This window comes from Eulemur rufifrons, chromosome 9 (genome assembly GCF_041146395.1).
Source record: "Eulemur rufifrons isolate Redbay chromosome 9, OSU_ERuf_1, whole genome shotgun sequence".
Lineage (NCBI taxonomy): Eukaryota > Metazoa > Chordata > Mammalia > Primates > Lemuridae > Eulemur > Eulemur rufifrons.
Genome location: NC_090991.1, coordinates 15,250,845 through 15,275,672, shown reverse-complemented (window position 1 = coordinate 15,275,672; position 24,828 = coordinate 15,250,845). Strand labels below are relative to the sequence as shown.

The window sequence follows — 24,828 nt, the reverse complement described above, 5'->3', positions numbered from 1 at the left end:
CCATATGCTTAGATTAAAAAAAAAAAAAATACAAATGGTAGCACATACATATACTGTTTGATATCTTGCTTTTTTCACCAAAGTATCATCAAGATTCTTCCCCATTGGTTCTTTTTTAATGGCTGCGAATATACCACTATTTGCCTGTGCCACAATTTATTTAATGGTGTCCTACTGATAGGCTCTGATGTTGTTTTTATGTTTTGTTTTATTTTTGAGAGACAGGGTCTTGCTCTGTTGCCCAGGCTGGAGTTCAGTGGCATAATCAGCTCACTGCAGCCTCGAACTTCTGGGCTGAAGTGATCCTCCCACCTCAGCCTCCCATGTAGCTAGGGTTACAGGTATATAGCACCATACCTGGCTAATTTTTAAATTTTTTTGTAGAGATGGGGTCTTGCCATGTTGTCCAGGCTGTTCTTAAACTCCTAGCCTCAAGTGATCCTCGTGCCTCGGCTTTCCAAAGTGCTGGGATTACAAATGTGAGCCACCGCTGGCCCAGCCCTTATGTTGTTTTTAATCTTGGCTGTGCAAAGAATGGTACAATAAATCTCCTCCTATGTAAGTTATTTCACACATGTGTGAAAATATCTATCTAATAAATTGCTGGACATGAAATTGCTGGGATAAAGAACAGGTATATTCTAAATTTGGGGAGCTGTTGTAAACTGTGCTCTACCGAAACTGTAATTTTGATGTTTTTAAAATACCTCATACAGTTCCTGTCTCTCAAAAAATAAAAAACCAAGGAAGAAGAATATACACACCTTTTTTAAAAATAAAATTGGGGCCAGGTGAAGTGGCTAATCCCTGTAATCATAGCACTTGGAGTTTAAGACTAGCTTGGGCAACACAGCAGAGACCCTGTCTCTACAATATATTAAAAAAAAAAAAAAAAAAGCTAGCGGAGTGTGGTGGCACATGCCTGTAGTCCTAACTACTTGGCAGGCTGAGGCAGGACGATCACTTGAGACCAGGACTTCAAAGTTGCAGTGAGCTGTGATCAGTCCACTGTCCTCCAGCCTGGTCAACAGAGTGAGACCCTATTTCTAAGGAGAAAAAAAGAAAGAAACAAATACAGCTCCTCTGCCAAGAACTGCATTTTAGACCAATTCAAGCACTACGAGGAGTGTCCTGGAGATCACATTCTGTAAATCAGAGGCAGAGCGATCCTATGCTGACAGGACAGGTCTAAGCAGAGGCCACTGCTTTTCTGGCCAGGCAAAGGGGACCACAGAGAGGATGCCATGGCAAGGATGGAGACGCTACAGGGCACAGCATTAAAACCCTGCCCTGGGGCCTGGAAGTCCTTGGGGTTCTTGGGAAGTACTACTCACATTCTCTTGGGTGCCAAGATCAGGTTTGTGCCAGGTTTCAATTTTAATCAGAAAGTCTTCTTTCATGTATTCATTCTGAAAGAGGGAGAAAAAAACACCTTAAAGTCATGAGCCTCACGGTTAGCCTCTCCCATTACTGGATCATAGGCAGTCAGGAGACTCCAGCCTCTGCCTTAAATCACAGCTAACTTGACTGGGAGCCCACAATATGCAAGGCATGCATTATCCCATCTAATCCGCATCCCCGCCTGTGAGGTCTATAGAATCACCCTCATTTTACAGGTGAGGAAACCGAAGTTCAAAGAGGTTAGGAAGGCCAAGCGCGGTGGCTCACGCCTGTAATCCTAGCACTCTGGGAGGCCGAGGTGGGTGGATTGTTTGAGCTCAGGAGTTTGAGACCAGCCTGAGCAAGAGCGGGAGACCCCGTCTCTACTAAAAATAGAAAAAAATTATATGGACAGCTAAAAATATATATAGAAAAATTAGCCAGGCATGGTGGTACATGCCTGTAGTCCCAGCTACTTGGGAGGCAGAGGCAGAAGGATCATTTGAGCCCAGGAGTTTGAGGTTGCTGTGAGCTAGGCTGACGCTACAGCACTCTCTAGCCCAGGCACCAGAGTGAGACTCTGTCTCAAAAAAAAAAAAAAAAAAAAACCCAAAGAGGTTAGATGACTTGTCCAAAGCCACAGAGATCATGTCAGAGCTGGGTCTCAAAAACAGGTCTAACTTCAAGATCCATGCATTTAACCACTCTACTATACTTTTATGCGTAGCATGCTAATGGTTAATTGGTAGTGTGGAAAGAGCACAGGCAGACTTCGTAACCCACCAAAAATAGCCACCACAGCCTTTTGCTGAGGCCTGAAGTTCTCTTCTCAGCAACTCAACCCTTAATGCTAATTATTGTCTCCCTCCCTTCCTGCTTCTTAAAAATTGGAACTACTGGCCAGGCATGGTGGCTCACACCTGTAATCCTAGCACTGTGGGAGGCCGAGGTGGGAGGATTGCTTGAGCTCAGGAGTTCAAGACTGGCCTGAGCAAGAGCAAGACCCTGTCTCTACTAAAAATAGAAAAATTAGCTGGGTGTGATGGCACGAGCCTGTAGTCCCAGTTACTCAGGAGGCTGAGGCAGGAGAATTGCCTGAGCCCAGGAGTTTGAGGTTGCTGTGAGCTGTGGTGACGCCATTACACTCTACCTGGGGCCACAGAGCAAGACTCTGCCTCAAAAAAAAAAAAAAAAGGAACTACCCAAGGAGAAACACATTAACTCATTAGCTTCTCAGTAGGAATTAGTTTCCCAGAAACTGCCTACATTTACTATCAGGGACAAGGCACTAGGATGAGTATGCTGGATGGGCATGGACAGAAGGATGGCGATGGAAGAGAAACCCTGTTTAGCTCACAATCTTGCTAAGGGTCAGTGCTCACTGTGGTCAACAGATGCCCAGACAGGGAAGGGATGTCAATCAGGTCAGCTGACCTGAAATTTCTTTACAACCCTGAGAAGGCATGACCCGGGGAGGGGAGGGAAAGCCTTGAGCCATCCTGAACATGTCAGACCCATAGGATGCACCTGATAAAGCCACATGCCAGCGCAGCTTAAAGGAGGAGATCGTCATGCCAGTTAATAAGCTCCTCATTAGGACCGAAAGGGTTTAGCCTGAACAACTCCAAACATCACCCAAGGGAAGGAGGAGAATACCCAGGACCACCAGTGCAGTTACACTTTTATTTCCCCCTTTCTTATAAATCATCTACACTTCCAACCCCCCTGAGAATACTTACTGTAATAACTGCTCCAAGGCAAGGACATGGAAAGAAGAGAGAAAAAGATTAATGAAGATGAAGAAATATCTGCCCCCCAGCCCCAGGGACCATGCATGGCAGAGGTCTCCACTCCCCGTGGCTTCCAAGCCCCAGTGAGTCAGAAATAGCTCAGTGCACCAACCCTCCAGTTTCACTCATATAAACATCCCAAAAGACAGAATATGCAACTTAATTAAAGCAATGCCACTATGGGATTCTCTCCAGTGCAGCAACGAAGGGGAGAGGCTCTCATCAGCTAAGGCACTGCCACCCATCACTCTGTCACCAGAGCATCACCAGGGTGTCCCACCCCCACCCCCCAGGGCACAGAGCAGAGCACTTTAAGCCAGGCACTGTCTATCTGCCTCTGCATCCTTCCTCTCACTGTAACCAAACCTCCCACACTCTGCACGCCTGCTCATTGTAACGGGAACCCCTTGGAAAGCACAGCTCAATTATTTATCAGAGAAAATGACTGCAGCTCTCATGTCACTGAGGATTGGACTAGCTCTCCTCCTGACAACAGCCTGGTTCATACTGTACCCTCTCAATTTAGGAGCTACCTCAGTTTCTCATGGATGCCACACCGCCATGTTTGCAGAGTGTATGGGGCTAACAAACTCCGTAACTCAAAACTGAAACTATGGTTACCTTTGAGACTGAAATGAGGAAAAGCTGAAATATAAGGAATAAGAATCTACTATGTACAGAAATAACCCAAAAGACTATCAGTAATTTCCCCAAACCCAATGAAAGATACTTGGAAAAAAGCACCAGATTAAGATGATAACTAAAAGGCCTATATTGAAAAAACTGTCCTGTTATCAGGTTGAAGATAACATGTTAAAAAAGGAAATGATGGGGCCGGGCATGTTGGCTCACGCCTGTAATCCTAGTACTCTGGGAGGCCAAGGCGGGCGGATCATTTGAGCTCAGGAGTTCGAGACTAGCCTGAGCAAGAGCAAAACCCTATCTCTACTAAAAAAAAGAAAGAAAGAAAGAAGAAAAGAAAAGAAAAGAAAAGAAATGAAATTAGCTGGACAACTAAAAATATATAGAAAAAATTAGCCAGGCATGGTGGCACATGCCTATAGTCCCAGCTACTTGGGAGGCTGAGGCAGGAGGATCACTTGAGCCCAGGAGTTTGAGGTTGCTGTGAGCTAGGCTGACGCCGCGGCACCCTAGCCTGGGCAACACAGTAAGACTGTCTCAAAAAAAAAAAAAAGGAAATGATGGGAAGTCCGAGGACTTTGGCCGAAGTTCTCCAGTGCTGTCCTGGAAGCGGGAGCCCTGGCCTGCGTATGGGCACATCTAGCAGCTCCATCCCTAGAGTGGAGAAAGCAGTATCAGGCTGGTCTGGGTTGATGACACTGGCCACTAAGCTTCTCCAGCTAACCGCCTTGTTCTGAATCCATGTTCTCTAAGAAACTCTCTCCTTCTAGTCTGGCCTGTCAGGACAGAATGTGCTGATCAATGGACACAAGAATCTGGTCACTTAACCAAAAGGACATTTTCTACTGCATGTTGATATTCTGATTGTAATTTGGTTTTCCATGCAGAAGAACGCACAAGAATGCCCTCATCAGCAAACAGGTATATCTGGTTTCATTAGTAATTTTATATTTCTGTATAACTTCATAGATTATCTTTTGGGGTTTTAATACACTAGTCTTTGTGAGAAAGAGATCCACTCAGTTCTGACCCATTGGGTTTCTGAACCCATGAGGGTGGTGACCTTCTCTGACCTTTAATGCCAACTTAGGCGATCAAACAATTGTCCCCAAACCTTCTCTAGCCCTCTCTGCCCCTCCAGCACCTCTGCACTCACAGCATTCCCTTTTCTTCAAACTCCAACCCTGGGGACATGGGAAGAGCCGCAGGAAACCCTCTGCAGTTGGAAAATACGGCTTCCAAATAAAAGTGTGGGTTAGCGATACTGTATCCAGCAGCAGAAGGTTAACGTTCCAGAGAGAGGTGGATGGAGAAACCCAAACACTGATTTTCCTCTTCCCAGTTTCAGTCACAGACCAACCCCTAACCTACCCCGTCCTCATGCCCCAACCCTTTAGCTTCAAGGGAAAAAGAGACAGAGAGAGGAAAAAACTGAGAGAACAGAAAGAGCCAATAATGAGTAGGGTATTCCAAATCTGTTTTTATCCCACTCAGAGAAAGGGTGGAGCCTTCCACAAGGCGGGGCATTTTGCTCCACACTTCTTTATCCAGTTCACCTCAAACTTTGACCTACTTAGGCCAAGCTAAGATATCTGAACTAATACTTTCTCTCCCACCAGCCCCACAGGGAACTGGAAAGTAGCATTCCTTGTTCACATTTCTAATTTTAAAACAGCAAATGGCTAACTGAACAGATCTAAGATTCTATATATTCATTCTGTATGACGGGAGATTCTGACTACGAGGTCAGCACCCACTGAGGAAAGCAACCTTCCTTCCCCCACTCCTTGTCGCTCTTCTTCATGAAGTATTTAGAAATTGTATTTTTCATTTTTTTTTTTCTTTTGGTCAGGGATCAATATGTGCACTAACATTTAATGTGTAGAGAAATGCCCACACATCAGCTGCAGCACACTCTCCCCAGAATTACACAGAGGACAGTGGCATCTCTCAGTTGGCACAAGCTGTGTACCCCCAACCCTGCCCAAGGCATGGAGACATCCATCCTATCTGTCTGCTTCCTTTATGCCAACTTGGCTAAGGTTTTGACAGCGCATGCTCACTGCAACTCTCTTAGACATCAAGAAAATTCACCTTTGGCCCTAGACCAGACACACCCAGCCACGCTGCACACTGTCTTTTAAGAATGTATGTCATGCCTCATTTCCAAGAATTTAACAGCTTCCTGCCTAATGCTTAGGGAGTAGTGAAGTTTGCATTTTCAGTTACAGCAATAAAATGCTTAAGTGTTACACATCTCAGGTCCCACCAATAAACGTGTATCTCCTGACAGAAGGTTCTTGAACCTGTGTAGGGCCCCTGAGGACTGGAAAGAGCAATGACCCTGTGTTCTGGATTTTAGTCGTTCCCAAAGTCCACAGGATAAGGATTACATGGGTCACAAAAGGATTGTATCCTCATCAGATACAATCTAGGGAGTGCCAAGTCCCAATAAACAAAGCAGTACAGATAAGCACAGGCTGGAAGGAGGACTCCAGCCAGGATTGTGCCAACAAATGGAGGTTGGCTGGGTTAAAGGTCACCTACCTCACAGACAAGTTCCAGGGGACCACCAGGGACCCCCCCCCAGGGTTAGGAATCAGTACCAGTGTTTGCCCTCAAAGAAGTCTACCCCCAGATGGCTGTCAAAACCTAGGAATCTTAGAAACCTGAGAGTCTGAAATACTCTAATCCCAGAAGGTCTAGACTAGAATAAAAAGTTCTCTGTGAAGGCTCAAATCTTTCCTTTCCTTTCCAGAAACTCTGGACAAGAGACTGGCCAAGATTAAGAAAATAGTTCCACCCCTAACCTCAACTATAGAACTTGCTAGTTCAGCAAAAGCTCTTAGCAGTGACACCCCGCTAACCCCACCAAAGATTCTGCCACGAACACTCGACGTGTACCTGACATACCTGGCAGGTAGCTGGCTGGCTCTAAATCCTTTGTCATCAACAATTGGGCTTATTTTAATTTTTCCCCAACAACATCGGTGTTTCCTTTGCTACCTTTTCTTGCTGTCTAGGCCTGGTCCTTGCCCAAGGCAGGGAGGTCACTCCACCGGCCCTTTCCTATGACTGCCTCTCTCAAGAGCCCTGGACCTCAATGCTGCTTTTCAAGTGTTTTCAAATATGTCACATTAAAATGGGAAATGTCAGTATCTAACAATAAGAGAATGGTTTTAAAAGCTCACAGAAAATTCATAGGATGGAATACTATGCAGCCATAATTAATTTTAAAAAGTAGTACGCTACCTAATGACAGGGAAAATGTTCTCCGTTTACTGAAGAAAAATGAGCAATTTAAAAATCAGTAATCGGCCGGGCGCGGTGGCTCATGCCTGTAATCCTAGCACTCTGGGAGGCCGAGGCACGAGGATCACTCGAGGTCAGGAGTTTGAGACCAGACTGAGCAAGAGCAAGACTCCGTCTTTACTAAAAATAGAAAGAAATGATTTGGACAGCTAAGAAATATATATATATAGACAAAATTAGCTGGACATGGTGGCGCATGCCTGTAGTCCCAGCTACTCGGGAGGCTGAGGCAGTAGGATCACTTGAGCCCAGGAGTTTGAGGTTGCTGTGAGCTAGGCAGGCGCCATAGCACTCTAGCCCAGGTAACAGAGTGAGACTCTGTCTCAAAAAAAAAAATAATAATAATAAAAAATCAGTAATCATCTGTTCTAAAATTTTGTCTAGAAAATGTGTCTGGAGATTGTGCATGTGTGTGCATTAAAAAAGGACTAGAAAAAATAAACTAAAATGTTAGAATAATGGGTGATTATTTTCTTCTGTTTTTATTTATTTTCTAAAATTTATACAGAGAACATTACTTTTGTAATCAGTGAAAATAATCAAAATTACCACACTACCCCTAAATAAAAGGGCTGGCTCTGTGCTACCTCATGCTGTGACTGCTTGGTGGTTCCCACCCCGCTGACTGACAAGTTGTGCTGGACAACACTTCTCGCCACCAGCCAAGGGAGCCCTTAATTTAACCTCATCCTTTTACTGCTTAATCTGGAAAAGGAATGTGGGACACAAAGCCCCAAAGCACCCCCACCCCTGGGCCTACTTGACCACACCTTCATCTACGTAGGGGTCCAAACTCCAGAAAGCCGAGTCTGCACTCACCAGTTCTGCAATAAGGGTAGGCATTCCATGCTTTTTCATGTATATTCAGGGCTCCCTCAGGGGCCAGCATTCGAACAAACGTGGGTACTTTGCTATAGTGGAAAAAAAAGGGGTTATAAAAAGAAATGGAAGAGAGAGGGAAGAAGACAAAAGGTTTTTACATCACATTCTTCGGGTCAAAGATCCAGCTTCTTCAGTGGGGAGTTGACAAGCAAGTTTCCATGAGACAAGCAGGTTACTACTGTGTGTGAGAAGCCACCTGTCTAAGCCAGACACCCCAGCTCCACTGGCAATTAACCTCCACCCACAATGTGCCCCCCCACCCACCGGGAACCGGACAGCATATGAGACCATGGGCTACCTGCCGTGGCTTAGCAGCCATTACATTAGCACTACACATTTTTCCACAGCTCTCTGGGCTCGGGGCATTACACTACACAGTGCAAGGATAATATACAAAGGAGATACCTCTGATCATGTACCAGTCTAGGTTTATGGCCCAGGGTGATTGGCTGACTAACTTGGAATATAGAGCTAAAATGATCTAATCTGTTTTTGTCAGTCCTGAGAGGCCAAGAGGGCCTCAGGGCCATCTGCCTCCCAGGACTAAATATTTTCCTCTACTCAATTCTACTTATCTTGGCCATCTTAGCACTCGGGGTGGCCGATTTGGGAGGATCACCTGACGTTAGGAGTTTGAGACTAGCCTAAGCAGGAGCAAGACCCTGTCTCTACTAAAAATAGAAAAAATTAGACAGGCATAGTGGCCCACATCTGTAGTCCCAGCTACTCAGGAGGCTGAGGCAGGAGGATCTCTTGAGCCCAGGAGTTTGAGGTTGCTGTGAGCTAGGCTTACACCGTGGCACTCTAGCCTGGGCAACAGAGCAAGACTGTCTCTCAAAAAAAAATCTTCTTATCTTAGGTTACAGAACAATAAGTACAGTATGAGCTCAGTTTTTTTTTTTTTTTTTTTTTAGAGACGAGGTCTGACTATGTTGCCCAGGCTGGTCTCGAACTCCTGGCTTCAAGTGATCCTCCTGCTTCAGCCTCCCAAAGTGCTGGGATTATAGATGTGAGCTACTGTGCTCAGCTCTTCCTTGGTTTTTAACTTATTATCTATACAGTCTTTAGCAGATTCTGGCAATCTCATCAGTTTTAGTGCTTCAAGCCTAAGAAAAAAGCACTAACTACAGTAGAGCACTAACTCAGAGCACTCAGAGCAATCCTGAGATTCATTCACTCACAGTCACACTCATTCAGGCAAGTATTTCTATGTGCCAGGCATGGGGACACATATAGAATCCAAACAGATGTCACTCCTACCCTCAAGTGGTTTATAATCTAGTGGGTAGTCTAGCTAACCAGTGTTGTCCAACACTGTAAATATGTGCCATGATGGGGTGGTCACGGGGCCCTGGAGGGCAGAGCACTGTGAGAACATGGTGGGGGATGCACAGTGCACCAGGCAGCCACCTTGGGGAAAGTTGGGATGGAATGAACATATGGAGTAAAGAGTGGGACTAAGCTAGAAAAAAGGATGGGAGTGGGGTGGGAAAAGCTAGAACAAGGGAGAAGTTCAGAGTAGCTGGTGTAAGTTATGGGGCAGGGAATACAAGAAGACGGGCAGAAGCTGGGTCCTAAAAGATCCTGTAAAGTATGTCAGAGAATATGGACTTTATCCCAAGGGCAAAGGGAAGCCATCTATAGTTTTAAAGCTGGGGAGCAACAGACCTTCCAGACAGAACACTCCAAGCTGTGCAGAGAACGAGAAGGTAGGAAGACCAGTTAGGTGCGGCCGCAGTAGTCCAGGCAGGAAACGGACACGTTAGAGATACTAAGGAGATGGAGTTAACAGAACTTGATTTGACATGAGGGTCAAGGAAGTGTGTGGTGGTGAGCTCACATTTCTGATTTGGGCAACTAGATGGCTGACACAGTAAGGCTTCTTTTGTCCTCATAAAGACAGGTGGTGGTGGCAATCGCTGTTGGATATTTTTTTTTTTTTTTGCAGTTGGGTATTTTGGTGTTACAGAGAGTAGTGGTAGCAGCTCAAAGTTTACACTCTTTTCTGCAGGAAGAAGGTAAGACAGGTCCCACCCTCTATATGCGCAGACCTCCTCTCTGCCATTTTGGTTGGGCCAACTGAGTTTTGAGGAACCAATTGGCCCCTTCTACCTAAAATATCAACTTCATCATCTCTTTTCAAAATTTTCTTTAAAAAATACAAATACCAAAGCTGGGTGCGGTAGCTCACACCTGTAGTCCCAGCTACTCAGGAGGCTGAGGTGGGAGGATCCTTTGAGCCCAGGAGTTCAAGGCTGCTGTGAGCTATGATCATGCTACTGCACTCCAGCGTGGGTGAGAGAGTGAGACACTATCTCTAAAAAGTATTTTTTAAAAATAAAAAAAAAAAACACATATCAGAAGAAGAGCAAGAGGAGGCACAGAGGGAAAAGTACACTGACAGGGAAGTGGCATCACGGTGAGCTTTGCCCCCCTTTGCAGCATTGCTCTCCTCCTGGCTCCGGCACTGCAAAATCCTGGACCCCTCTGGGTTGGCACTTTGATATCACCAGAGAGAGACTTCAGTAAATCAGGGATTTTACCAAATGAAAATTAAATCGGTATCAATTCAGTTTAGTGATTAGAAATCAAGATTTAGGTTTAAGTTTGCATAGCACTGCGGATGTACTTAATGCCACTAAATTGTATACTTAAAAATGGCTAAAATAGTGAATTTTATGTTATGTATACTTTATCACAATTTAAAAAAAAGAATCAGGTTTCCTTTTTCTAGTCATGGATAGTTTCTAAAACTAGTTTGGTTTAACTTCTAGTCAAGCTGGTATATGTTTACTATGGCTTTCAACATCCTTTGGGTCTGCTCATAGTTTACTGAAACGTTACTGTTTCGGTTAGGGATTCAGCAAATTTGTGTGGTTTGCTATGGATTTTGGTATACAAATCAGTTCAAACTTCATTTGAAAATATTTATGCCTTTGATCCAAAGAGAGGTACCGAAATTTCTCTGGCAGCTGATTTCACAGTATCAGAATTTAAAATACTACCTGACCCAGCAATTCTACTTTTAGGAACATTTACTACAGATTTACAAATATATCAAAAGATTTATGCAGAAGTTTTACTGCAGTAGTAGACATCTGGAGATGACTATAAATACACATCAAGAGAGGACTAGTTAACAACTTGTAGCACATCTATATAACACAATACTATGAATACTACGTGTACTTTAAAGACCGAGGCAGATTATGCTGACAGTGAAAGGTAGCCATGACATGATAAGTAAGAAAGAAAAAAGAACAGTATGTATAATAGAATCCCAGCTATATAAAAGGCAGGCAGGTGTGGTGGCTCACACCTGTAATCCCAGCACTTTGGGAAGCCAAGGCAGGACGACAGCTTGAGGCCAGGAGTTTGAGATCAGCCTGAGCAACATAGTGAGACCCTGTCTCTACAAAAAATAGAAAAATAAGCTGGCTGTGGTGGCACATGCCTGTAGTCCCAGCTACTCAGGAGGCTGAGGCAGGAGGATTGCTTGAGCCCAGGAGTTTGAGGTTGCAGTGGGCTATGAAGATGCCACTACACCCTAGCCTAGGCAACAGAGTGAGACCCTGCCTCAAAAATAAATAAATAAAGGAAACAAACACCTATTTTTATACACACACACATGTACACGCACACACTTCTATAGTCATAGACAATGGAAGGGCCCACAAGAAACTAAACACTATCACTTCTGAGGACTGGGAGTCTTGTAGAGCAAGAATTATTTTTATTTTTTTTAAAAAAACCAATCTTTAAATGAACAAAGGACCACCTACATCCACTCTCACAGGAGAAGCAACTTGAGCAACCAGCTAATAACCTGGAAACACCCTCAATTAACCATTATCATCACCTCCAAAGCAGGTCACCATCTGGCCTTGCTGCCGCAGTCACATACCTCTGTAAGTGGTAGATCTTGTGTGTGTACTGGCCTTTCTCACCATCCTTCTCATAGGGTTCGTTCACCAGGACCTCCACGCCTTCACCACCACCCGTTTCATTTTTACTGGCCTCAGCCACAGAATACAGCTGCCCTACTTGATACTAAAGGAACAGAGAGACAGGCATTATCCTCAACACAGAATCTTCTTAACAGTTACATATAGTCCAGCTGCCAGTGACTGTCCAATTAGATCACCCTGGGGTGCCCTCATCCAGGAAGCTCATTCTAGAGTTTCACGTAGGGCCTTGCTCAAATCCACCCAAAGCAACTGAGAATGCTGCTCCATGGCTTCCCTTTGGCCATTAGATGTGTTTAATTTCCTCCTTCCCATTTTCACATCCTGTGTCAGGGTTTAAAAAGGCAGGTGAATATACTTAACCTCCCACCATCATCCAGAAAACGGATTACAGAGTCCAAGGTAGGGGCTGGTAATAAGATCTCAAAACAAGATCTGGGTGGGTTGCTAGAAATCTCTTTATGCCATTCATTTAAACAGATCCTAAGACACTGACTTCTTGTCAAAGAAAGTTGCCCACGACTCTGTGAACTCCACAACCTTTGCAGTAAAACTGGCTCATCTTCTTGCTTTTTCTCCAGTGTTGAGCCCCTCCTCACCCCACAAGTGGCTCAAAGAGTCTTTCAGGCAACTACACCTCTTGAAGTTTTCCGGATCCCTGGTAGGGCTGCAGCCAGTGCTCCTGCTCCCATATTAGATAGTACAGATTCCTACCCAACAGTTTGTGCCAGCTGGGTGCACCCTGTATTGGCACTTACTAGATAGCAAAAGCCTGTTTTTCCTTTATTTGGGTCACATGTCACCCTATCAAGTCACCAGTCAAGATCATTGGCCTCCTCTGACCCCATCAGGACAGCTCAGTGTTAGCGCCAAAGACCTGGAGTCCCAGGCAGTGCCCAGGCCTGGCCCTTGTGCTCCCTTCTCTCTGAGGGAAGCTGTCTGGAGGGAAAAATAAGGTGAAAAGAGAATGAACAGCAACAGTTAATGCAGGAAGTTATGTCTACTACACCAAAGGATCTAACTTCCCTATCACTGCCCGTGCCAATCACGCACAACACTTTAGGGAATATGAGAAAAAGAAAAAAAGGGACTTGATTACCCAACACGCCGGGGGAGTGGGAGGGAGAGAAAAGTTTTCCTCACTCTCTCTACCCCTTCCCCAAACTCCTGGTACTCCAAGGGTGAACGAAAAGCGTTCTTCTCTCTTTGAGATTAACACAGAGAGGCTGACTCTCTGGGCAGCTGCCACTTAAATCACTGCCTGCAAGCGCAAGGAGCAGAGGCAGCTTCAGGCGCGGCTTCACCTCAAACTTGGAAGCCTGTTCTACCAGGCAGCTTCCTAGGCACCACAGGGAAATTCCTGGGCAAAGTCTGGAAGGTGAAGCAGAGGACCAGGTCAATTCACTATTCACACAAAGCTGAAAAAGCCCTAACTTCCACAGCAAAACTCCCATACAAAGTGCCAAGAAAAGGCCCAGCAAATAATCAGGGCTCAGTTAATCCCATAAAACAAGAACATCTGGTGAGAGCCAGTCACCTTGACCTTGCTAATCCTGAGCAACATCAGTGCTGCCTCAATGTCCCCCGGAACCCCAAACTGTCCCTGTGTGTTTCTACCACCTAGTCGAGGCACACATGAAAGCCCCAACGAAGCCCGTTAGGTTTGGCTGAGCGAAGGATTCCTAAGAAAGAGCAGTAACTGTTTCAGAGAAGAGTCGTAAGAATGTCTAACCACTGACTCAGCAATCCTGAAGGGCAGGCTGGAGAGAGGGCCTGGTAGAGGGGACCAGGTTTCCAGCTGCTTAGGTGGTGCTGCTTAGCTGGGGGTGGGGTGGGGGTCCCCCAGGCAGAGACTAATCGCCTTCATTCACTTTCTCTTCAGCTGCAGGAATCAGAGGGCAGGTTCTAAGAGGATCAGCCTGTTGGCTGGCATCTTCCCCTTTAATCTCTCTTGATATTCTGATCCTTTAATCCCAATGAGACAACTGAAGGCAGTTTTGTTAATCCAAAGGGGTAAGTAAGACTGGCCTGCACAAGCTACAAGTGAGGGACACTTTTCATGGTGGGGCGTCCCCTTTGGCGTACTCTGCACCCTGGGAAAGCAGTCAGGCTCAGATGGGGTAGAGCTGGGGGGGGGGGGGTCAGACCACTAAATCAGATAAAGAATCCCAAGAAGACTGGGATTCCAGCCTACTGGGGCCTAGGGCAATGCTCCTTGCCCTTGAGATTGGTTCTCTTATCCCAAAGAACTAAGCCATTCAGCTAAGAAAAACAAAGACTCCACCACTTTGGCAATCTGGGAGTGGGAGCTCAGGTAGATGCAGTGGGTAGGCCTGAAACACTGATATGAAACATGTCATCAAAACAGTACAGTTGTTGGTCCCACCCACATGGCCCTGTCAGGCCAGGTACCATGGTGGGGTGGGGGTGGCAGTGGGGGTGGGGGGGGGGCCTGCAGGGAATGGTGCCACGAATCTCTGGAAACAAGAAGTAAAACAGCCCTGCCCACAGTAGCGGGTGGGCCGACCTGAGCCAGGCACCAGTGGTGGACACACCCATGTCAAACAGCCAGCGCTTTCTGGCTCTGCTGCAGAATGACTAGAAACCCTGTGCAGTGTTAGGCCAAAGGCTCTGGCCAGCCAAAAGCTAATTCTGTCCCCAAAATATTGATTCAAGCCATCACAATGATTACAAAGACATGATCTTCTCTTTTATCTTTCTTCTCATTTCCCCCAAATCAGAAAACTCCAAGGGCCTCAACTCATGGCCTCGATTTAGGAAGTGAATCCACCAGCACGATGCTGGGCTATTCCCATGGAAACCACGAGTCAGGATGGGGTTACTGACAAAGACTCGGAGAGAGTTGATGGTTACTTGTTTCTTCTTTAGCCTCCCCATTCAAGATTTTTCTGATCTTCTGCAACTAAGCTTCAAGCTTTCAAAAGAGCAGCTTCCGCTTCAACTCTACCTAGGCCACGTGTTGCTTTTTTGCCAGTAGTTTCTTGCTGAGAATTACCTGACCAGCATCAGGCAGACACATGAGTCCTAACCAGTGCTCACTTCCCAGGCTTCTGCTTAGACTTTAGGCTTTACCCCACCCCACCACTTCCTCAATGCTGCAAAAAAAATCTCAAGCTAAAAGCTACTGATTGTGGACACTCTCAAGGCGGGAGTTCCCCTTTCCTTCCCTTCTTGGCCCCACCATAAGCAACCAGTGTTCTGGCCCCTCCAGCCTTACTGCAGAGCCGCCCAGAGGTGTTCCAGGACAGTTCTGGCCCTCCTTGGCCTGCAGCACCTCTCAGAGACAATCCCACCCTTTGTTCCATCAAGAAACTCCCTATAGGCCGGGCGCGGTGGCTCACGCCTGTAATCCTAGCACTCTGGGAGGCTGAGGCGGGAGGATCGCTCAAGGTCAGGAGTTCAAGACCAGCTTGAACAAGAGTGAGACCCTATCTCTACTAAAAAAAGAAATTAGCTGGACAACTAAGAATACATAGAAAAAATTAGCTGGGCATGGTGGCACATGCCTGTAGTCCCAGCTACTCGGGAGGCTGAGGCAGAAGGATCGCTTGAGCCCAGGAGTTTGAGGTTGCTGTGAGCTAGGCTGACGCCACGGCACTCTAGCCCGGGGAACAGAGTGAGACTCTGTCTCAAAAAAAAAAAGAAAAAAAGAAAAGAAACTCCCTATTAAAAAATCCATTTCAAGAGCACTAAACACCATAATGAGGAGTGGTAGGAAATCTGAGTTCCTGGGGGACATCTTCCTGACTAGGGTGGGAAATCATCCTGTACAGCAGAGAAGAGGTCATGGACCCCCAGGAGCTAAGTTTAAGGGCAAGCGACATGCTGGGCCTTCCTGCTTGGCCTTCTGGTTTGGAAAATCACTTGCTATTTTTAATAAAGATAGCAAGGCCCCCAAAAGCGGTGGGTCAACAGACCCCTCCAAGCCAATACCTGTGAGTCCAGGTACCTGGTTCCCAGGCTGTAGGTACACTTCCAGTGCCTCCATGGATCACATCTATCCAGCCATCCCCTCTTTTTCCCAGGTTCCCAGTCTCTTTTACTTATCTCTCCTTCCCAGAACCTCCAGATCATGGTCAACGCCCACCTCTGGCCCCATCTCTCAGTTCTCCACTCTTATCAGACATGCAGCCCACCACCAGAGGCAATCCTCTAGTGGGCCAATGTCTCCCCACCCCTCTTGAGGGCCAACAAGCTTGGATATTTGTCTCAACTAAAGAGTGCTGCAGGCTCTGTTGGCCTGATTTCATTTTTCAAAGGTCCAGTTCATATCTGGAACAGAGTGGAAGTTATCACAAGAGCTTCATACTGACATTGCAGGAGAGAGAGATGAAGCCCAGTGACTGGGGATACTACACTGGCTAACAAACTTCACCCAAACTTGAGTTTAACTGGGAGCTGGGTGGGGAGAGGCTGTGGATTCAGAAGGAAGCAAAGAACAGGAGAAGAAAGTGGAGGAAGTTCATAGAAAGGGTAAGACAAGGGAGGCTCCATGACAGTTTTCTGTTGTCCAAGAGACCAACTCTGAGTCAGCACAGCCTATGTGCCAGATGCCCATACGCAGGGACATCAGACCCAGGAACCATAAAAGGACCGAGGGCAAGCCAAGCCCATTTGTTATTCCCTGCCCTCCGTAAAAGGAGGGTTCTGTGTCTTGGTCTTTCTAGCAGTCACCTAGTGTGGCTAGGGAGGGCCTCAGAGATTTCCTGCCCTGCTGATTTGTTGCACGAGCAGAGAGAGCCATGCACACTTCCCAGCCGAGTCACAGAGGTCCCAGAAATGTACACACTTAATTCTATCAATAACATGCCTCCAAACAGGCACAGTCTCCGGCTGGTCTAGTCTCCATTCGAAGTTGTGCAGCATGCCCACAGCTTGGGGCAGTTTGCACACAGTTGCCTTCCTTCAGCTGAAAGTGGTTACACGAAAATTCACAGTGAGCACTGGTTATCTCTACGTTACAGCACATATGAAAACTATAATATATGAAGAGTATGGCTACTCAGAGCCCAACTTAGCCAATGGTCATAAGCTCTTATATACAACTATGGAAAAGAAAGAAAAAGGACTTACCTCATCTACAGACACAGGCAGGATGACTCGACTACAAGAAAGGGAAAAGATAGTATCAACTTCAGGTTTTGCAACCTGCCTGAGGTTCTTAAAGCAGGGGTCCCCAACCTATGGTGAGTTGTATAATTATTTCATTATATATCACAATGTAACAATAATAGAAATAAAGTACACAATAAATGTAATGTACTTGAATCATCCTGAAACCATCCCCCCTCTCCCTGGTCTGTGGAAAAATTGTCTTCCATGAAAATGGTCCCTGGTGCCAAAAAGGTTGGGACCACTATCTTAAAGCATCAGTTAGAACAGTATTCAATGTTCTGTTGTATATGACACTATACTCACTGAAAAAAACCCAGCAGAGAAGGCCCTCTGAGTGCTTTGAGGCTAGGACCCTCTGTACCCTTCTGGCATCCCATTTAGAACCTTGCGATTCAGTCCAAACCTGTCCCCTCACTGGCTACTTCCCAAGCCTCTGACTCACATTTGGAGTCACATTTCCTCCTCCCTCACCGATATCTTCTCCAACAAGACTTGCCAATGAGTCCCGTAAAACAGAGAGGTTAACACAGGAGGGCCTACCATGATGAGGATTCAGACCCAGAGAATCAGGCCTTGGGGATTTACATCTCTGTGGACCCAGCCTCCCCAAAACAGCCCTCTAGGTGAAAGGCTAGGAAGGGGCCAAGCCCCTTGGAGGCTTCATCACCCTAAGAGTACAAACCAACCACTTCTATTCTAGGGAAGGATATTACAATACAAGCTACTACTATGAAGCCACCAAAAGAGGACACCCAACTTGTGTCCTGACCTCCAGAAACTCTCCAAAGGCACCCCAACTCATCATTTTCTTCTCCATCTCAATTGCTATAGGTACCACCAGTAACCTGAGGAAGAAGCCATGGCCAGAAAAATCCCCACAAGGGTCTGAACCCCAGAGGTGCTAGGGCTAGCAGCACTTATCTGGGGTAGCATGCATTTGTAATGCAGACCAACAGCCAACCCCAAGTTCAAAGCTGTGAGTTCAGAGAGCTGAGACAAAAACCCTTGGTTGTACTCATACAAGTCAAGCCAGTTCCCAAGCTTAGAGTCTCAGTCCCCAGACCCTTGCTGGAGTCCTCCAGGCCCTTCTGTGTCTTGCATGCTTAGTGAAGCGTAAGCTGCTATGCCCTCCTTCTTCTGCAGTGGGTTCGTCATTCGGGCTCCTTGCTCCAAACTGGTAAATAGCTCACTATTTTCTAGTTTCACAAAGGTCCCCCAGGCAGCAAGAAGCACACAGAGGGGCCTAAGGAAAACATCACACTAAAGGCAAGGCACCAAGCAGAAAAGTTGCAGGAAAAACAAAATGGGCTCCAAGCCTTTACTGTCTGCTCACAACTCCCCTCCTCTAGAAGGACTCAAATAATGTAAATCCTCCAGTTTATTTGATGCTGCCACTAATGCTCTCCTCCCATTAGAGAAAAGCAACGGTGCAGAAAAATACTCTCAACTTGGAGGCCAGAATTTCTGCACCCTCAGAAGAAACTTCCTAGAAAACAATAAGCCTTTTATCTTTAAGAACAGCAGCAAAAATCACATCCAAGAATTTGCAGAAACCAAAATCAAGGAGAATCCTGCTAGAGGAAGTATCAGAAAAATCAACAGGGACAACCTTCAAACCCTGGGTGGGCCCCGAGTCTCCTCCCAGAAAAGACTGGCATTGGCCAACTCCTGCTAGCATGCTCTGAGGCTGCTTACATTACAGCTGCACACCCAGACGTTGCTCCCTCGCTCCTTAGGAACAAAACCACTTCAACAGCAATAGGGTACAATTCCAAAGGACAGGGCCACAGAAGCACTGCTGGGCTGAGACTGGAGCAGCGCTCACTACAACATGACCTTCACTCGCACTCTTCCCAGAGCTGCAGCGCTGCAGCCACAGCCAAGTGGCTCAAATGCCCCCCCAATCCCTGCCCAGGGATGTACACACAGGGCACTAGTCGAGCAGGAAGGAAATGCAGGTGCCAGGCAGGCTCTGCATTCCCAGCACCCTGGCAGGCTTCAAGGCGAGGAGAACAAAGCATGGGAAAGGAGTTCCTCTCTTCAAAACTCACTCAGATCTCATCTGAAGGTCCCTTCCTTTCCCTGCCTGACCTTCTTTTCAAAACTACAGATTTCTACGGAGTCTAAGATTCATCTGGGAATAGGAAAAAAGATCAGAAGAATGGAAAAAGCCTGTTAGTCTGAACATTCAAGATTAAAATCCAAAGTGCACCACGTTCTCCTGTTGGCATCCTAAGGGTCTTCCTCCTCACCACATAAAGCTCTGAGTTCTGGCTGCATTAACATCAGACTGGATGTCAAGAAGTAGAGATGTGGGGCCTCAAAATAATGCTCTTCAGATGAGGTGCCAAGCTGGGATGACACCTGGGTCTCTGCTCCCTTTGTTATCCAAACTCCACACTATGCCCTAAGTGTCCTGGACACCTCCAAGGAGCAAGCCTGGTGGGGATGGACAAAGTGTCTTCACTGACAAAATGGAAAGAGCCCTCTGTACACCTGCCTGGCTACCAAAAGAGTTCACAAGTCACTCTCTGCCTGGACATGTCCCACTTCAGGACTTCCAGGGCTTCTGGCTCAATGCTGCCACTTGCCCTCCCTCCGGGGAAGTAGTTTGGGTGCACATTCTGTGCATACACACCCAGTCTCTCCTCTCAGGGGGGAAAAAAGTCCTGTGATATTTACTTGGAACCAGGAGCTTCAGCAATGGGCCATCTTATACTTGAAAGATTTAGCAATTAAAACGTCTCCACCCAATCCCCTGGATGACGGGAGCAAATCCATCTTCCTGTAACTCCTACCAGAAGTCACCAGTTTCCCAGTTTCCTAGTCACTACTCAAGAACTCCCCTACGGGCAGGGCGAGGTGGCTCACGCCTGTAATCCTAGCACTCTGGGAGGCCAAGGCAGGAGGATGGTTTGAGCTCAGGAGTTCGAGACTAGCCTGAGCAAGAGCGAGACCCCGTGTCAACTAAAAACAGAAAGAAATTAGCTGGACAACTAAAAGTATATAAAAAAAATTTGCGGGGCATGGTGGCGCGTGCCTGTAGTCCCAGCTACTCGGGAGGCTGAGGCAGGAGGATCGCTTGAGCCCAGGAGTTTGAGGTTGCTGTGAGCTAGGCTGATGCCACGGCACTCTAGCCCGGGCAACAGAGTGAGACTCTGTCTCAAAAAAAAAAAAAAAAAAAAAAGAACTACTCTTCACTGTCTTTCCTCAATTAATGGCTTTATGGACACCTTAGTTCCTCAAAGCAATTTCCCCATCTCTCTGCACCAAGACTGAGGATCTCCTGAGACAAGCTGGCCCTGCCTTGGTGCCCCCCACCTCCAATAAGGGGTATATTCATTCATAAACATACTCTCTTTCTGGACTGTCCTCTACCCTGGTAACTTCTTAGTCCCTCATATCACTTCAGACCCTGCCGAATATCTTCTGGACTCCTCACCCGAGTGTTCCCAAGTCCCAAGCTTTTTTCCAAATGCCGCCTCTTCTGTACCTACTGCTTGGGCACCTTGTCACTCCAGTCCCCTGTATCTCAGCCTCCTCTGCTTTATGTTTTCAGACCCCCTGTCACCCTGACTCTGAAATCCTTTTCTTGCATTCACTTAGTACAACCCTTCTCCTGATGCCTAAGGCTTCCACTCCTCGTGCTCCAGGTTCCCCTCAGCACTCCTCCCTATCATCTCAACTGCGTTCTGGAGCTGTCTTATGCGATCTTCCCTCCTTCTTAGTCCTGTTCAGCCCGCGAACCCCTCCCCACCACCGGCCCGCCCTGCCTGCCCTTGTCGGATGGTCCTCAGCCCCCAAGACAACTCCTCCGTCTCCCGCCGGTCCTCTGAGCCCGGCCTGCAGTTCTGGCTGGCCCCTTCGTCCCTCAGCTCCCACTGTAGGACCACCCCCCATCTCGTGCTCTCTGTCCCCTCTGCCCCTCCTCATGCCCTGTCTGGCTCTCACTGTCCCCTTGACCCCACATCAGGCCCTGTCTTGCCCTCATTGTCCCCTCGCCTCCCCTCAAGCCTGTTCGGCCCTCACTGCCCCTTGGGCCCCACCTCAGGTGCTGTCTGGCCCTCTCTATCCCCCATGGCTCCACCTCAGGCCCTGTCCGGCCCTCACTGTCCCCTCGGCCCCTGCCGGGTCGCCCATCCGGCGCTCTCCGTCCCCTCCGCCGGGCCATCAGCCTCCCTGGTCGTCATCCCCAACCCTCCCTTCCTCCTCCCTTCCGCACAGCCGGCCGGACACTCACTACTCCTTGAGCAGCACCATGTCGCTTCGCGGCTCGGTGGCTGCCCGCTGCCCGCCCGGCCTCCCGCCCGCTTCCCGGCGGCCGCTCTCCCCGTGGCCCGGCCCGGCCCGGCTGCCTGTGCGTCTTCGTCGTGGTCTGCTCCGTCCCCGCCGCTCTCGCTGCGGTCGCCGCGCCGGCTCCTGCCGCCCCGGCCTCGCCGCCTCCCGCGCCGCTGCCGACGCCGCCCGGAGCTCCGGTTCCGCAGCGCCGCGCGGGGGCGGGGCGTCTCTGCGGCAACCAGAGCGTCACACGCAGCGGTGCGCGCTGACCTCACGCGGAGGCGGAGCCTTCCCGGGCCCGCCCCGTCCCGTCCTTAAATGGGCCGCGGCGCCGGCCTCGGCGTCCAAGGTGGGCCCGCAGCATGCGCAAGATCCGGGCAGTAGGCGAAGACACTGAGGTGCCTGGCAGGGTCCTAGGTGTAAACGCTCTTCTGCAGCCCAAGCGGAATGCACCTGTATGCTGGGGCCTCCCCGGTGGGGTGCGTTGAGATCCAGAAAAAGGTTGTGTCAAAAGATATTAATAAGAGCCACATTTATGTGCACGTGCTCCTCTCAGTGCTTGACCCCGCACAACAACTCTACCAGAAAGGTACTGTTGCTCTTCCCATTTTACAGGGGAGGAGGAGGAGAAGGACTTGTGCAAGTCCACAGCTGGTATGTGATGGAGCTCGGATTTTAACCCAGCAGTCTTAGTGTAATGTCATTCGTCCAGTAAATATGTGCTAAGTGTCTGCTGTGTCCCAAAGCCTGTATTTTTGTTGAGAGGGTGAACACGGCAGACACTCTCTGGCCCTTTAGGGAACTCAGGGTCAATAGGGGTGGGTAAGTGGGTAGCTGGGGGAGACAGAGCCAGACAATTAGAACGAATAGGGCTGTGAGAGGTGAAACATGGCCTTGGTGAGGTACACCAGAGGGCTGTGAGGGGTGTAGTCAGGGAAGGCATCCTGGAGGAAGAGATCCTCAGCTGAGATCTGCAGTGGAGGGCTGGGGAGAAGAGCACAGCAGGCAGAGTGCCTGCAAAGGCTGGAGGCATGAGAGAGATCGCCATGCATTTGGGGAACTGACAGAAGTGACTGGAGCATAAAGTTTGGGGGCTGAGGAGCTGGGAGGGGAGTTGGGTGCCTGGTGGGTGATCATAAGGTGTTTGGAGTTTATTGTAAGGGCCATGGGAAGGCATTTAAGGCTCTGAGCAGTGATGTGAGCAGGAGTCCTGTGTGAAGGCTCACTCTGGTGGCTGGGTGGAGGAGAGGATGTGGAGGCAGGGAGGCCACTTAGGAGAGGGATGCTGCAGAAGCCCAGGTGAAGGTGGACTAAGACAGAGGTTGGAGGGAAGAAAAGGAAGTGTGTGGGGGGAGGACTCAGGAACAACTCAGAAGGTGACCTCTGCAAGACCTGTGGACTCATTGTCTGAGAGGATGAGAATGAGGGAGGAGGAGAGAAAACCACCCAGGTTTCTGGCCTGGGAGCCTGGATGGACAGTACTGCCCTCACTGAGAACCCAGGAAAGGCAGGTATGGGGGCAGATCATGACTCCAGTGTTGGACTCATTGAGTCCAGGGTGCTCAAAGGGCATCTAGGTGAGAGGGTGAGCAGGCTGCCCAAGAAGGGAGGTCCAAGACAGGGGGCCATATTGCTATCAAGCTGTGACTGATGCCCCAGGACCACCCTGAGTATTGTACTCATTCATCAAATCCTAGAATGGAACCACAGAGCACCCCAGAAATCCAAGCCCAAGGCCCTGGAGAGATGGCCGAGAAAGGAGACATTATGACCCAAAGTCCAAGATTAAATAAGTGGCCCAGACCCTGGTCTCCTGAGGGGCTAGCCTAATATCAATGAATAATAATTTAACAAATGCCACATGCTGGCTCTCCCCAGGAAGCAAGCAAACCCTGCCCTTTGGGAGCTTGAAATCTAGTTGGGAAAACTCCATTTATTCACTTACTCAATAAATATTCATTGACCACCTGGTGCCATCTTACAGCTTTTTCTAGGCACTTAGGATACAGGGGTGACCAAAAAATCATGAGGTCCTTCCCTTGCTGAATGGGAAGGAAGTAGAATATAAACGAATACAGAAATCACTTCCAGTATTAATAAATGTTATGAAGAATAGGTGACTTTGGCCTTGGGGGGTGGCCTTAGTCAGGTGGTCAGGGAAGACTCTTCAAGGAGGCAGCATTTAGACTGAGACCAGGATGACTAGGGAGGAATTACTGCTAAGCTAGCTCCTTAGCTGATAAGAGTTGAGGGGCCGGGAGTGGTGGCTCACGCCTGTAATCCTAGCACTCTGGGAGGCCGAGGTGGGTGGATTGTTTGAGCTCAGGAGTTCGAGACCAGCCTGAGCAAGAGTGAGACCCCGTCTCTACTAAAAATAGAAAGAAATTATATGGACAACTAAAAATATATATAGAAAAAATTAGCCGGGCATGGTGGCGCATGCCTGTAGCCCCAGCTACTCGGGAGGTTGAGGCAGGAGGATTGCTTGAGCCCAGGAGTTTGAGGTTGCTGTGAGCTAGGCTGATGCCACGGCACACTAGCCTGGGCAACAGAATGAGACTCTGTCTCAAAAAAAAAAAAAAAAAAAAAGAGTTGAGGGAAGGCAGGATTGGAGGGCTGTGCTGGGTGGGGGTGTGGAATAAAAAACCAAACAATCAAAATGCCTGAGAAACAGTCTCTTCCCTCCAGGAGCTCATGGAGTGGAGACCTGGCGCTTGCAGAAAACTGTGAGTAGCCACTGGAGATAGCTATAAAGGTGAACACGTGTGACACAAGGAACAGTGCAGGAGAAGGTTCAAGGAGGTGTGGGAAGTGTCCCGGGATGTGGGGGACCTGAACCAGGCTTGGCTAGGAAAAGGGAATGGCATCTTGAGGAGGAAACTAGCATAGACAAAGGTGCAGAGGGAGGATTCCATACGGGTGGAATTTGGGAGCAGGGAGACCAAAGCAGAGCGTGCTGGTCAGAGCATGAGTGAGAAGTGGGGTGGGGTCGGGTGGGCCCACGGGCAGGACTAGTGTGCAGCCTTGAGTGCCAAGCTAGAGAACTGCACCTCTGTTCCATGGGTGGAGGGAGCCGTCCAAGAGCCTTAGGAGCCCCCTCTCCCATCACCTGGATTCTTACCTCACCTCTTTTCTGAAGCATTTTAAAGCTGACCTCAGACATCGTGTCATCTTACTTCTCCATGTTTCAGTGTGCATTCTAGAAACGTGGATATTTTCTTACAAATCCACAATGCCATTATGCCATTATTGTACTTAACAAAATGAGTAATAATTTCCTGATATTATCTCATCCGCAGTTCATATTCAAATTTCCCTGATTATCTAAAAAATGTTACATTATAGTTTCTTTTATAGAGAAGTTCAGAATCCAATCAAGGTCCATGTATTTTTTTTTTTCACATTTTATTTTGAGTCCTGTTTCTTACATCTCTTTTCTCTAG

General features: G+C 47.9%; 1 protein-coding gene across 1 annotated transcript in view; it reads right to left on the bottom strand.

Moving 5' to 3' along the window:
- PITPNA (phosphatidylinositol transfer protein alpha) overlaps positions 1-21,599 on the bottom strand; it is a 38,322-nt gene extending 16,723 nt beyond the window's left edge. The window contains exons 1-6 of the mRNA XM_069482175.1: positions 21,348-21,599; positions 17,066-17,096; positions 11,911-12,056; positions 7,944-8,035; positions 3,120-3,127; positions 1,335-1,409 (exon numbers count right to left, since the gene is read on the bottom strand). Coding sequence (XP_069338276.1) covers positions 1,335-1,409; positions 3,120-3,127; positions 7,944-8,035; positions 11,911-12,056; positions 17,066-17,096; positions 21,348-21,367 — 372 coding nt within the window. The 5' untranslated portion in view covers positions 21,368-21,599. The remainder of the gene's footprint in view (positions 1-1,334; positions 1,410-3,119; positions 3,128-7,943; positions 8,036-11,910; positions 12,057-17,065; positions 17,097-21,347) is intronic.
- Positions 21,600-24,828: the final 3,229 nt, after the last annotated feature.